At 32.3% G+C, this 16,547-nt stretch overlaps 1 protein-coding gene across 6 annotated transcripts in view; it reads left to right on the top strand.

The window, feature by feature from the left end:
- The window catches only part of Ten-m (teneurin transmembrane protein Ten-m), a 272,219-nt gene that overhangs the window by 114,336 nt on the left and 141,336 nt on the right, over window positions 1-16,547 (top strand). For all 6 annotated transcript variants that reach the window (XM_035090691.1, XM_035090690.1, XM_035090692.1 and 3 more), the window contains exon 3: window positions 14,198-14,509. In XM_035090691.1, coding sequence (XP_034946582.1) covers window positions 14,198-14,509 — 312 coding nt within the window. The remainder of the gene's footprint in view (window positions 1-14,197; window positions 14,510-16,547) is intronic.

Below are 16,547 nucleotides of genomic sequence, written 5' to 3' on the forward strand. Positions count from 1 at the left end.
ACTCATTTTGCTTACTCAATAAAGTCCCAATAACGTTTCATGTATCTCATCCTGTCCTCATTTAATGGACCAAACAATTTTCAAACAGAACTCATTTTTTCCTCAATAACAACAAAATGAGACTTTTTTGAGGACAAAGTTAGATTTAAAAAAAATCTAAACTCAAAAGTCTCAAGTTGTCTTAATAATGGAAAACCGCGGATAAAATAAGACTTTTTAGTCCTATAGTCTCAAATATATATTGAAATTCGATTAAAGACTAATTGAAGACAAAATGAGTCCCAATTTTTTGACTCGGGTTTACTAATCGTAAAGTTTTCGTGGGCCCCATAGATTACATTTGTTGCATTTTATCCAATCGTCATTGGGAGGATCTCCATGCTTTTCGTCACAATGTTAGACACCTATTCCATTTCACTCAAAAATTATGTTAAATTGTTAAAAAATAATGAAGTCAATATATTTTGTACATCGAGCGCGTTGTCACTTCACTACTGTTCGTCAGGCTTTGCATTCTGGATTGACTTCCGGTTGTATCACTTGGAATATGTTTCCACCCCTTCTAACATAGCCAAGCATGGGTGTCCATGTTTACCCCACTCTCCCCTTATCCTTTCTTCGGCGTCCAATTTCTCCTCCTAATCCTTTACCCTTACCCTTACTTACCCTTATTACCTTACTTACTTACCCTTCTCCTAATCTGTCTCTCCGTGTTTTCCATATGTACTTAAACTAATATGAATTTGAAGAAAGTAGTTGTCCATTTAAATTTCTTCGAACTAAAGCCGGAAGAGTGGGAGGCTCTCGATAGGTCGTACATTTCCAAGAACCTACACCTTGTGTCCAGCCCCAATCATGTACATTTATCAAGAGCCTACTGTAATAACGAATTGTTCAAAGATGACTATATTGAATCAAAAGCAAACCATTATGAGAGCTGATAGAGAAAGCTTAATTAATATAATGCATGAAGAAAATTCAATATTAATAAACAGAAGAACAATAAACTGAGAAACTTGCAAGTTCAATCGATTCAATTCCCATTCGATAATTAATGTTGAAGTAGCTGTAGTTGAGGCAAGTTATGTAGGACCTTGAGACACACTCTAGGGAAATGTTGGTGCAGTCTCTTGATATATCAAGAGAGAGCCAAGCAACGCATCAAATCTAGCTCGAATTCAGGTTATAGGAGCGTTTGCATCTCGAACAAACTTTGAACAGCGAAGCTTTCAAGTGCAATTTCCACCGGGTGGGCTTCAGCCAGTCAGCGTCATCGTCTTCGGGTGCTTTCAAATATGCCACGAGCGTACCGGAAATTCCAGTAAGAGGCGAGTGAAGAAGATACTGAAGCGCGCTAACAGCACCAGGCGTTGTAATCAGTCTTCTTACTAATTAATTAAACGATTCCTGGCTACAGCAGCGAAGCAGGCGTTGCACACGGCTTTATTGAGACTTTAGAATAAGCATGTGAAACGAAGTATGAGATGCTGTGTTAGATGAGGTTAGAGCGATGCTGTTCCCCAATTCGCTAAAGTTTCTTATACTTCAATTAATAGATATTAGCCAGGCGCTATTTTCTGTATGAGCTCAAGAAACTCCAACTATTTTAATTGAAAATTTTGGCCAATTATAGGAATATTTTGGATATTGCTTTCATATTATCAATCATTATTCCAATATTTATTGCCACACTGATAGAAGAATATATTTGGTGGGACTAAATGAATTCATTAAAATTATTTTTCAGCATTTATTTGATACAAATAAGGATTTTTTTGTTGGTAATAAATCTTCTTTGCTTAGCTGTCTGATATTATTATATTTATAAAACCATTAAAAATTCACACGAAATTAAATGGTTATAATGTAATTGCTCGTCGAGCTATTGTTTAAAAGAAAATATTAATTTTAATCATCACGAAACCGTTATTTTTTATTTAAAAATTTTCAATAAATAAAAGTTATTTCATAACATAACCTAACATTTGATTATGCTTTACCGTCATTCTACCTTACCATCGAGTCCAATCATAGTATTTAGATGAGAAATAAATATTTGTTTGCAGCTAAGAAATCATTCATTGAGCCAAATAAATCTACTCTAATAAATAATTTCTTAACTGTTAACAAATGTTCATTCGATTTCTTTTTCAAATAACATATTTATTAGCTGCTAATAAATAATGTTAGATAGAAAAAAATACTTCTATCAGTGCAATAGAATAAAAACTTATAGTTTCTAAAAGCTTATTGCTATGATAAATAATTAATACGCTGAGAAAATTTTTTCTTGATAAATTAATTATAATGTGTCGGTAAAATTTACCAAGCAGTTTGGAAAAGCTACTTTACTGTCAGTTTTCGAGTAAATTTTACCACAACATTTCTGTTTAAATTTTAACGGATTTTAGGGATATTTTTTACTGTTATTTCCAGTGAAATTTTCTACTGTAAAAATTTTTTTTTGTCACACTCGTGCGGAAAGTTCACTTTTCCATTGGAGAAGGGTTGAACTTTCCACACAGGTATGACGAAAAATCATTTTCAGCCCTAGGGAAGACAATTAGATTATCCTAAACCACGTGTTTACCCCCGTTGTAATTTTACACGTAGTTTGAGCTAGTCTACTTTTCCTCCCTAGGTGCGAAATGTACTAATTTCCCATCTTATGTATGCTAGAAAATTATTCGCCATCAGAAACAATATCACTTGCATTATTATCACAAATTTAATGAACAAACATCACAACTCAAAACACTTCAACGTTTTTTCACACAAATTGATCGACTTGATCATTCCTTGAAGAACACATTTAAAAATGCGTTAAAAGTGACTACAATGTTAATCAAATGGGTGACGTCATATTTAACACACTTATCCGCATTAAAATAATGCATTTTGGAAAACTGAGATTTACAATGCACGGACCTCAACTGTATCCAAAGAGTGCATACTCGTAAATAGAAGAAGAATGATTTTTTTTGTCAGTTACGGGAGTTGAGGCCAGTTTTATTGCTGTATGGAATTTTCCCGAGTACACGCAGAGAAATGTATAGTAAAAATTACCCTGAATTTTATAGTAATTTGGTGACACTGCAAGGTGAGGGTAAAAATTACTGTGCATATTCTAAAAATTACCATATTGCATAGTAATTTTTACCCTAAAAATTACTATAAACAAGACTACACTCATGTAGGAACTGCCAGAGCTGACAATCGGGTGAACTTAGGCCCAACTTCGGCTAAACGGAGTTCATCCAAGGTTGGATCAAGTTAGGCATATAATTGATCTACCAAGAATGGGTAGTTATCATTTGCTAGTTCATCCATATATGGCCCTGAGTTGTAATTCAACTTTGTCCCAGAGTTCATGGTAAGCCAACTTTGGCCCATACCTAATCCAATTGTACTTTCCTACATGAGCACTCAGGTGTTCATTGATAGTTATCCGAATAGTAGGTATATGTCGTCGGGAAATTTTAATCCTGAGCCTGGTATTTATTTAACTAGGTGTTGTCCATTTTTTTCATAATGAGAGAAGAACATCTCTTTCATTTATTTGTAAGGCTAAAGATTTTTTTTGTTGGGGAAATTTTACTAAACTTGCTTTCATGAAAAATCATCTCAATGTGATGATTAATGACTTAAAATGGAAGGTTTAAGTTTTAAAATGGACTGTGATTTGTTAGAATTCATTGATTATTTGATAGAATGAAGGAAAAAGAGTTACAAGTTAGACACTAGATTTCCAGAGTGCGAAAGAAGTGGCTTTTAGTTTAAATAAAAGGGGTAGTTAGTTAACTAGTCGATAAAAGAACGACATAAATTCAGTAATAAATAAGAAAGTACGTGTTAAGTATCAATAAAAATAGAGAACAAGCATTTACGAGATACTTAATCAATAGGGCATATATTAAAGCCATTTAAGTCGATCTAAAGCCTGAGGGGATGCGCGTGCAACTTACCTAAGAGATTACATCTCTTTATCAGGGTTTGTGTTGATTTTTAAGTTTACATAAATTCTCCAGTAGCTAAGCTATTGACTATCCGATAAATAAGAAACTCAACCCTCTTCAATGTATCGTTTTTCTACCCCCTACTTTCACTACCCTCTTCCTTCACGTCATCTTTTTGCGAAGAAAAGTCTTAAGGCAAATTTCATTAACGTCGAGTTCAATGTCATAATAATTTACTTTAACAATAAAATAATTATTTAAAGCTTTTTTAATGTGAATATTTTTATTCCTACTTTATTTTTTTTTTTTTATTAAATAATTTATTTATATTTTCATTTGTTTTTTTTTTTTTTTTAAATGAATGATTTATTAACCTTGAGCAAATATTTATTTTATTTTTTTTTCTTTTTTTAATGACATTTATTAATTGTTAATAAAATATCCTTCGAGAATTGGGCTTTATTATTGCTGATAAAAATTAAAAATAGGTCTGAGCACACTTTGTCCGTGCTAACACGACGAACATCCCATTAGTAATTGTTTATAACAAATTCATATTATTATAAACAATGTGTAATTTTTACGAGTCATATTTCATCATAAATAATATTATTTTGTTGAAAGCATCCAAATCAATGTGATAAACACATTACTTAATCAATAAATACAATTTTCGATTGTTTATAACAAATTCATATTGTTATAAACAATGTGTAATTGTTAAAAGTCATATTTGGTAGTGAACAATAATGTCTAGTCAGTATCGACTCAATTTTCAAATGAAAATGTTATTATTTGACTTAAAAGTATTTTAAATAGCTAATCTTTTCATTTTTTTTATTACTTATTTTGTTACGGCTCGACCGAATTTGTTCAAATTTCACTCAGATCTTCTTTAAGATAATATCTTTCGAATTAATTTTGGTTGAAGTCGATATCTTAATCCGTTCTTGAGATATTGAAAACGAAAAAAATGCTGACATCCGTACAGACATACGTACGTACGTACACACACGCATCATTCTAAAAATTGGTCAGTATGCTTGCAAATACCATGAACCGTAGAGATATGATGAAAATTGAAATTTCACCAATCGACCCAATTTCGATAACTTCCTAATGAGAAGTTAAAAATCTTAAAGTTTGAAAAAAAAAATTGTTCTGTTGAATTAAAATGGGGTAATTTGTTATGAACAATTTCTTGTCAACTTGTATACATATTTTAACAACAAATACAATCATTTATAGATTGTTAATCATTAAAACTGATAAAAGACAACCTTTTCCCTTCTCTCATCGATATATCTTCTGTCAACTATTTATTTTTAATTCTTTTATTATTTTTTATTCAACTAATTTGTTGAATTACCAACAATTCCTACCCGAGTCAAAAAAGTGGGACTCGTTTTATCTTGAAGTAAACTATTTAGACTGAATTTGGTCTGATTTAAACATTCTTTTATTCTAAATGTCTCAATTAGTCTTCATAATCCTATTTACATCGAATCTTCACTGGTCTCATTTTATCCTAAATATTTTCAATCATATTAAATTGATTTTATTCTCAATGTTTTCAATCATACTATCTTCATTTTGTATTCATTTAACATGTCTTTACCTCAAATGTTTTATTTAGTTCTCATGAGCCTTTATTAACCAAATCCCACTTAGTCTCAGATAGGCCTCAATGTTTCTTGTCACACCAGCCTTTTTTTAAACTCATTTTGCTTACTCCATAAAGTCCCAATAACGTTTCATGTATCTCATCCTGTCCTCATTTAATGGACCAAACAATTTTCAAACAGAACTCATTTTTTCCTCAATAACAACAAAATGAGACTTTTTTGAGGACAAAGTTAGATTTAAAAAAAATCTAAACTTCTCAAAAGTCTCAGATTATCTTAATAATGGAAAACTGCGGATAAAATAAGACTTTTTAGTCCTATAGTCTCAAATATATATTGAAATTCGATTAAAGACTAATTGAAGACAAAATGAGTCCCAATTTTTTGACTCGGATAACACCTCAGTAATTTTCCAAACTGATAAAAAATGATCTAAATCATTTTTTTCTCCAAGAAAAAGTATTAATCTGATAAAAAATTAAATCAGTAATTAAACGAATCAATGAAGAAACAATAAATTCACTAAGATTAACGAGGAAGTAACTCTTAAAAACCCTTTTATTTTTTTTTAACAACTGCAGTAGTATGGAACAAGAAGCACGCGTGACTTGGGAAACCCCGCGAGCGTTTACAGTTGAGATAAAATGGGCGGGACGAATGAAAAAGTATAGGCGAGCTATTCGATTCTATTGGGACCTTATTTCTGGAATTTCCCGTCTCCCTGAATAGTCAAATTAACCATCTAAAAAAAAGAATAGGGAAACAAAAATATTCTCTTTTATCAACACAAACAAATCGATTATCCAATTTTTCCATCATGAAATTTACAAAAGAATAACAAAATGATCGGCAGGTTTTGGATGAGCTCTGAATTGAGTAAAAGGATTAAGAATGTTTGCCATCATGTTCACCGATCTTTTATGAACATCAAAGACCATCTGGTTGCTTTACTCTTTGACCATCAATTCTCTAGTGATACACCCTCCTTTCCTTCCCTCTCATTCTTTTACCTTTTTTTTCCAAGTCTTTTTAGCTCCCTCCGCTTCTTTCCCTTTTATTTTTTTATCGCTGCTGGCTTATATCATTTGCTTAAGCTCTCATCGTTCGATTTTTGAAGTCTCCAAGCTGTTTTTGATCATGTAAATTCATGCTAATGTCTACGATTAAGTTTTAAAATTGGTTTTAGGAAATATCTTGAAATTATTATCTGTTTTTTCACCATCAACTTTTCTTTCTTCCATCTTTGGATTTTTTTTTAACCAGCAAGGATAGTTAATAAAAAATCTTGTCCTTTGGTATCTTAAAGTGCTAATGAGGAGCTTTAAAACGCACTTTGGATGGTCAAAATTGCTTCATTTTTAAGAAAAATACAGCATTTTGAAGTCAAAAGCAACTTCTAGGTCATTTGCTAAGTCTTCTAGCTCTTAAAAAATTAAATAAAAATTTTTTTTAATTTCAAAAGCCATTGAAATTTTTTTCTAAACATGAAAAAGTATCTTCTTCACACTCTAAACATTGTAGATGTTATTTTACTTTTGTCAAAAACCTTTTATTTCTTGGACAAAAAAATACTTAGCTATGTATCTTTCTCCATTGCCATCAAGAGTTGACTTGTCAGAGTCTGCAAACTAGAGCACTGTTATTCATTAGAACACTCTAATTAAGCAATCATAATTATGATTAACATCTCAGATACCATTTAGCAATAATTCACAGCTTGAATAAGAGTTAGAAAATATATCACTTTGGCTTATGAAGGTCAAGTCCCCAGATTTTTCCAGCGATGACACGCGACTCCAAAAAGTGCGAAAATTGGGGAGTCAGAAAATAAGTTACGACTGAAGTGATAGGGGGAAATAAAAGTAAGAACGTGGTAGTTACGTGAGTGGATGAGTCTGAGAGTTAGAATCCCACGGGAGTCGTTTCTGAACTAACGGCTCCCTTGGAGTAGATACATATCCCCTGGCTGAAGTGTTAGTCTGTATTCTCGACTTTTGCCGTCACTTTCTCGGCTTTTGGCAAGTTCTCTCGTTGACGGAGAAAGTATCATCGTAATCAACACATCCACGAGGAATTTTTCTCCACCAACTCCAAAGCTAAGCCAACATGCAACTGGAATCAACATGAACAAAAGGTTTTGCTATTATTTAATCATCAGAACAAAATTTTTTCTGAGTCTCATACATTCTTCTAGCATCGATTAACTAGTCTTCTTCATGCTCTTTATCATCATTGACCTAGTTTTGCATTTAAAAAAAATCTAAGACAAGTTATTAGCATTAAAAGTTGATGGCTTTGATGATTTCTAGATCTTGGTGGCTTGTTAGATTGAATAAATGAATTAATTCAGTGGAATAAATTTTTTTAATGAGTGTTTTTATCGTTAGAATAGCTTGGAACCTTTTCTCAATGAACCCCAAGGTGAATAAATTTTTCCAAGATATTTAAGACTCTCCAAGATGCTGAGAGTATCGATTTATCTGTCCAGTGTAATCTGACGAAGGTATCACAGCTTCATTGTCACACTTTAAATTAAGATCGACTCATTGACTGGATCAGTTCGATTGCATCAATAATTGAACTCGAATTCTCTAAAGCTTTACAGCTGATCAATACGTAATATTCAATCCTAGAAATATTTATTTATAAATAAACAAGCTAATAATATTCAAGATATCTCATCAATATTTCAGATAAAATTTAAATAAATTAAATTACTCAATAAATTGATGTTTATTACATATTTATAATGCTAATGATACTTGAAAATTCATTTTATTTATAAACATTTCATTCTTACAAAGAAGAGATTCACATGCCAACAATGATTATCAGTTGGTACCCCATTACAATGCTATATTTGCTTGCTGTTAAGAGTTTGTTTTAGTTTACCAGAAATAATATTTTAATTACTGTAAATTTGCCTTTTAATAATTGTTATTCATTTTCAAATAATAACAACTCACGATTGAAGTTATTAGTTATTTGTATTTTAACATTTCCCTCTCTGATTAAACATTAAATTTTGATTATCAACTGCCTGGTGGAACCAAATAATGAATCAATACCTTGTTATTTGCAACCGCATTATTTATTAAAAATTTCCAAATAAATTTATTGCTAAATCAAAACAATAATCTGTTTTTAATCCTCAATGACTTTAAATTTATTTTTTATCACAACTAATATATTGTCATGAATATTTGATCAAATCCAATAGCACAGGATATTTTCTTTTCATCTCTTCAATAAAATGATGATCAATTTTTTTTTTTTATTAATAAATATCAACAGACCTGTTGCGAGGTTTGAAGAATATATTCTGATAGTTGGAGTAATAGAATTAATGACAGAATATGACTAAATCAGTTGAAGGAATCCCTATCTCTTAATAAACAAGCATCAATCGTTGATGCAAGTGATGTTGGTGCTTCCCACAGGGAGGCTAAGCATCAAGGGTCTAGAGCTGAAGGGATGTGAGGATCCATTATAATTAGGTTTGATCGTGCATACCGTTAATGGACGCGATATATCGACCTCGGGTACTGACTCGACTTGCAGTTAACCGAATTATTCTCTGTCCCGTTATCTCTTGCCCCTTTTCCTCTTCTCCTTGTGTTCTCTTTGCCATCACCCCTTCATGTCTCGTTTCCACTCCCTATGTTTACTCTCATCCACGTTCATATAACTCAACCCCATGTTTAACAACCTCGTGGGGTTTTAACGCTCAACGGGGCTTTGTGATTTTCTAATTGAGTTATTGCAGTCAGCCCGCTGATGAGAGCTCAAAAAATTGTATTACCTTTGAATTTAAATAAACTATCGTTGTTTTGGTTCTTAGGATCCATTCAAGTATTTCTCTGGCTTTTAGTAATCAATAGTCGATTAATTGCCATCCAATTCCCTGCTAACTTATAACGTCTTGATGTCATCCAAGCTAGAAAGCTAGAAGTGTTGAATAAAATAAGCTCCATTATGATGATCTATGCTTATTTTAGCACACTATATACTTTACCAAGTGATTAGAAGAAGTCTAAAGATGTATTGAAACATCAACTTCATACCTACGTGTCCAGCTAGTTGATCAGCAACCATCAACAACATCAACTTTTGTGCTAATTGGATCTCCAAGGATTTTAAATAAATTACAAACACTATTTATGGTTCAGATTCGTAGTAATCTACTTGTTGGATTGATCAAAAACCTTTCAAGCAACTAAATATATTTATTATTCCATGGAGAGTTGGCCACAATTTACCAAAAAATAAAACAAACATCTAAATAAACTTGGGTTGATAAATCATCATTGTTCTGCTACATAGGATCTATCCTAGCATTTCTCTAGAACTTGGATTGTGATCAATAGTCAATTGACTCTTTCCAAAACTCTATCCAATTCCCTTCATTGCCAATCAAATTTACCGTCCAATTCTTCATCTTCTTTTGGGCTAATAAACTTCGAGGAACCCTAGATGTTGGACGACCTTTTTGCTCACTGACCTGACAAAACCCTGATGCAGCAGGTCTCTCTGGTCGTTGACTTAAAACAATCGATATGGATTACCAACTCCAGCTAACTTGGACTGTGTTCTTATTTCTATTGCAATGCAATAATCAAAAGTTCTTGATATTCCACTGATGATTGAATTTTGCTCAACTTTCAAATTAATAAAATGATGGGATTTTTTTTTGTTGGAATTATACATTTTAGACTATCCCCTTCTTCTCTCCAGTTTGTCAGTCTTTCATGACTTATCCAAGCTTACTTCTGGAAAGAAAGCAACTTGGTGACATCAAGAGTCGAACCCAAATCCTTCCAGCTACATGCTAGGATGCTTTACCACTTGAGCTATCCTACACTTGTGTCTAATTTCCCACCTCTCGTGCCTGAATACTTACTAAATATTTTCATTCTTCCAAGCTGGATTATTTTTTTCTGCTACTCCTAGACCTTGGAAGAAATACTTTCCAAATAGAACTAGCAATGTAACTCTTTTTCATAAAGCATTAGATTTTCCAACAGAAAGAATGATTACAAATCTCCATGCAAATAAATTTCACCATTTTTTTTTTTGCTCTAAAAAGCACACATTCGTGCTTTCAGTGGTTAAGAGGCAAAATAAAAAAGAAGAAATAGTTAATAATTTTTATTATTATTTACTTTCTAATTAATTTTTTGTGCAGATTAAACGACCACTTTTTACATCAAGTTTTATTTTGAAATAAAGCTTTTTATCTTTATTTCACATGAGAATGAACAATTAAAATACAAAATTTCGTTAAATCAGTTCATGTTGTATGATAATTTACCCTCTTATTGTCAGCAACAAAAATTACCATAACTACAATTTATTCAGCTAATTACACTTGATGATTAAAAGAAATTGTTACAAATGTCGCAGTTGGCGTGACGCCTTAGAATGTAGGCGAGAAACGAAGCCTATCGATCGTAACTCTAGACATATTCAAGAAAGTACGAACACATTTGTGGGTATGCGGGTATACACACTAGTGGGTTGGATCAAGAGGTAGACTGTGGTATTGGACGATAGCATGAGTTAGAAAAGGAAGCAAATAAAAACTATAGATATAAAAAAATGAAATCAAAGTAAATAAAATTAAATGAAAAGAAGGAAAAAAAAATAATAAAACCGACCAACTTTTCAACTCGACTTCTTCGTTAGTTCCGGAAATGACGCGGGTCGCTTGGAATAATTACATTGGCTAGAGTTCTGGGGGCTCTCTGTTCAATGTGGAGTTGGAAAAGTAGAAAACAAGCACTCATTACGATAGCGAGAAACTTGGTGGAGTTTGAATTGTTGAAGAAAATGGGAAAGAAAAATTGTTTTTCGAAAAATAATTTTTTTTTCTCTCCTTTATCATCAAAATCAAGCCTCCCATCATCAAGACGATTATTTCCAATAATTCTAACAATGATTCCAATTGATATATTCAATAGAAATAATTTCTCAAAGTCTGTATGTATTTTATTGAAGCATAATAAATTGTTCATTCAGTTGGAGTCAGATTGACATTGTTGATAGCATTGGAACCCTGGATCTCATCTCTCCAGAAGTCCAAAACTGGTCTGTCCTGATGGGTTTAAACCTTAACTGATTTCAAGATCATATTCCCCAAATACTTTGGGTCTTGAAAATAATTTGATAACCACTAAATAATATAGCACTTACTGAAAGAATCGTTGTGAAGGCAGCTGGAGATTTGAAGATGAATATTAAAAACATTAGCAGGTGTTTGAACTTATTGTCAATAATGAAATAATATTCTTGAAGATCATTTTTGATCAGATCATTCTCTTATTAAAACAAAAATTGATGATGATAGTATGATAGCTGTATTTAATTTTTAAAAAATAATGATCAAATCTATCAGTTAGAAATCAGTTGGGTAGAATGAGAATTAAAAAAAGATGAAAAGTTTTTTGACCTTAAAAACACTTTATTTCAAGAATTAGATTATTATTCATCAGCATAGAGATAATAAAACAGATTTCAGCTAGACCACAAGAGCAATATCTTTGTCATCACCTTAATTAGAAATATTCAATAAATACTTCAATAAAACCCAGCTTCACAGTATTGAAAATTGACTCACTTAGAAGACACTTCAATATGTTTGTTAGCACACTTCTAGGTGTTGGCAACAATCAACAACCTATCATCGACATGTTTTTTGTCACATGTTGATGATGATTCTTGCTGAAGTTCTATTGAACTGCTTCAATCAATGTATCCAAGCTTGCTATCATCTAGAGCTGATAATTGATTAATAATTAAATAGCTAAAAGCTCACAAAATAAAGATACAGTTAGAAAAAAAAAGGTTCTCACACATTGACTTGCCATCAATTACTCGATTCTCTTGAAGCGAGACAATCGATGACTTCTATTCATCACAATAATCAGAAGCGATTTGAAATGGAATGTCCGCCAAGAAGTGGAAGGTAATCCTGTATCATCTACGAGAAAAGTGATTGGCGTGTAGACGCGTCTCAGCGATTAAATACTGATGGAAACCTAATGGCGGAAGATTCGTTAAAGGTCAAAATGCTGTCGACTGTCTTCTTTTTATCATGTTGGACTTGACATTCAAGCTGTAGAACAGCCAGCATGAAGAGAACATAGCAGAAATGGAAGCGGAACGAGTGCAAAAAGAAAAAGAGATCCAAAGTAGAGAAAGAAAGTGACTTGTAGATTAATCATTTTTTGTTTTCAAAACGTCCTTGGTCTTGATCCCATTCTCTTGCTTTTTCTCTGATGCCGCACATCTCCTAACGAGGAGTGGAATGCCATCAGCAAAGGATCCATGACTGCAGAGAAATGCCGAGAGAGCAGGTGCACGAATCAATGACGATACCACCACCACATCAATTAACCATGTTGTGATGAATTAAAAATACTAAGATAATAACTTGCTAAAGGCTAAATATACCTAAATGGACTCGGAAATAAACTCACCTTATTATACGGGTTAGCCTTGCTTCAAGTCTTTTTTTTCTGTTAATTGATTTTTCTAGAATCGATAACCCAAGGAAAATCCAAGGAAAAAATACGACAGGTGTATTGGTGATTTTTTCTTACATTATTTTTTGATAGGATATTATTGGTGAGGATCGATACAGACATGCTAGTGGATTGGGATAGGATTATTTTGAAAGTAATGGTCAGAGTGGTGAATAAAATAGAGGAAATTTGTTTCGTTATTTTAGGGATAGAGATATTGGAAAACTATTGACGTTATCTAATTCTAGGTTTGGTGCTGGTAAATAATAAAGATTAGGACCATTAATCAAAGCACTTTTATCCAACAAACAAAATACTCCAACAGTTTTAAAAAGCATGTATGCTATTATTTAGAAAGGCATCCAACAACCAACATGACTATCAAAGCTAATTATAAAGCAGGAAATGAAACAGTTGATTCCAAAAACTTAATGTTCTTTTGATAAAGCACAATATGTGTGTGTGTGAGTTTAATTACTCATTAATCATAATTAAAAAGACACAATAAGCTGCATCACTACAATATTTTTCCTTCCTTGAAGCTGTTCTTGACATGAGTCAAAGCATCTGGTGCAAAAGTACCAAGAACTTATCACCCAGATGACAAGGAATACTACCAGGTGTAGAGTCAGGTGGAACCGGTTTTGGTGATGGTGAGTGAGTCGAATTTGGAATGGATAAAAGTAAAAGGAGTTGAGGAAAATAAGAATAAACATCAAAAGGCGAAGAAATTAATGGTGTTTAAGATGTGTCACGAGATGCCAAAATCTTTGATGAATACCGCCACCATTAAGAAGTTAAAACCCTTAAATAATTACATCTGATTTCATTACGAAAAGCAGGGGAATATTTTCAACAACTTTGAAAGCAACAATTGCGTGCTATAAATGAGGCTTTTAATTTAACAACATGGCTTTTAACTGAAAAAATGACGAATAATTGAATCATTTTTCATGATATCTTTCAGACCAATTTACACATATTTATGGAAGTAATTTGTATTATTTCAGATTATTAGGATGATTGAATACCCAAACTATTACAGAATGCATATATTGATCCAATCTAACTGATTGCATGGTTTGTTTTGCAGGGAAGGGACGGCTCCACCCGGCCTACAGCCTAAGCGGCAGCGAGGGCGAGGATAATTCAGTGGGTCCACGAGGTGGTCGCGTTGGTTATTCCCAAAATAATCACCAAGCCGGCCAGTCACAACATAATCACTACAACACTACGACTAGTCAACATAAACAACGTGGTGGCTTCCAACAACAGCAACAACAACATCCACTCTATCACGTTACCGGAAGTGCTGCTGGTCTTAGTGATACTCCTACTTCTGGAAACGCTTCAGACGAAACTCTCACGGACTGTGAGCTCACACATCTTGCTCGTGAGTGGAACGGTGAGTTGGAGAATTTATTTGATTCCACTTGGATCCAACATTTAATTCTATTTTTTCATCTGAGTGATGGAGATCTTGGATGAAATATTCTTTGATGCACATGATCGCATATTCTTTAGCACCAGTACTTGATGACAAATATATTCTTCCAATAAAAACGATGATGGAAAAAATACCTTCAGCTGGTTTTATAATAATATATGCACTGAAAAGAGTTTATAGCTTTAGGAATAATGCTTTGAACTTTCTCTTGAATTTAATAAGTAAATCGTTACTGAAGGTTCATTACTGAATGTCAGTAAAAATGTACTTAAAGAGTCAGTAAAATTAAGTGGTGAATCTTGGAGACATTTACTCATTGTAAATTTTAGATTTTAAAACACTTAAAAACGTTTTAGAATTGAGACAATATTAATCAAATCGTTGACGTCATATTAAAACACTTTTAATGTTTTAAAATAAAACACTAAAATTTACAGTGCTGATGTCCAGTGAAAGTATACTTTTCAAAATATACATAAAAATGACTAATTTTGATTATAAATACTTTTTATTTATTAGATATGAACCACAAACGTGTTTTATTTATTATATTAAAAATAGTTTTGAGGTTAAGTCATAATAATAAATAATGAAATTGTTATAAAATGTATTGTGGAGGATCTGAGCAATTACTGTAGTAATAATATGAAACTTAAAAGCTTTGATTGAATGAAAAAACAGTTTTAGAATAATATTCATATATAATAAACAATTTTAATTTCACTAGTAATAAAGAATAAAATGTATTACTTACCAATTACAATCAATTCGCATTTCAATCCATGCTAACCCCAGATAGATAAATATGACGATCAAACAACACTAGCGAACTTCTAATCGGTGGCGAAAAATGGAATTAATGTTACTGCGTAGTTGGTAAAATGACGGAAAACTACTGAGTCTTCGGTAAATTTGTAGTTTACTGAAAACCATCAGCAACTATTAACTTTACTAGCTATTTTTAATATTGTCTAGAAATTGGACTAAAAACATGATAATAATAAATAGCATTCATCTCAAATGTCGTTAATATTATCATTTTATGATCAGAAGTGAGGTTATGAACGCGTCCAGTATTGCTCTAACAGCAATCTATCTGTAACAATACTTCCTACACCAATATTTTTTTTTCAATGTTGATTGTTTTCTTTTTTGATGATCAGCATCATCAGTTTCCTGGTAATCCATTTTTTCGTGATCCAACAAGAGTCCTGAAGTCTCTGATAATTTATTTCTGATAAGCTTTAGGAGCATTTGGTGTAGAAAAATGTCACCTAAAATACGCAAAAAAAAAGCATCAAAAAATAATACCATAAATTTTCTAGAGCAAAAATTTCTCAATAGAGAAAATCTGTCACCTTCATATTCTCTGTTGAAGCTCGTCGTTTGAAATTTAATATCAAATTCAAATAATCTAGAAATCAGTGTCGTAGTTCATATGCAATAATGTAAAGTCATGTCTCCACATAACTCAAACATCATGAACGAGACATGAAGTGAGGAAGTAGACTGGGCCACGTGCGGAGATTCGTAGCATGCTGGAGGGCTTACCGCGATGGTAGAGTATAGTACAAGCTTGTCAGCAAATGACGTATCGCCTTCGAAGGTGTTATAGGTCACACAGCATCTGCCGTGTCTTTGAATACACCCTTATAGTAACACCTGGATCATACTAGTACTCTATATAAAATTCATACCTCTAAATGTGTTGTAAATTTGCTCCAATTTCACCAAGAGATGATAAACATAGCACTTTATTAACTTAAACATTCTTCATTCTTCAACCAAGTCATCCAATAAATTCTTGCTTCTTGGAGAATTTAGCACAACATCATTGCTGATCAAATGACTTCTTGAGTTTTCCAACAAATCATCAAAACATTTAAGTCTACTAAATATCAAGTTTATTTGAACAATTAAAAAGTAATTATTCTGATGTTGATATTTAATTAAATATTAATTAATTCATTCAATTGATGCTCGGTTAAGTTTGCTA

The sequence above is a fragment of the Chelonus insularis genome, unplaced genomic scaffold (genome assembly GCF_013357705.1).
Source record: "Chelonus insularis isolate UGA/USDA-ARS -01 unplaced genomic scaffold, ASM1335770v1 contig_85_pilon, whole genome shotgun sequence".
Classification (NCBI taxonomy): Eukaryota; Metazoa; Arthropoda; class Insecta; order Hymenoptera; family Braconidae; genus Chelonus; species Chelonus insularis.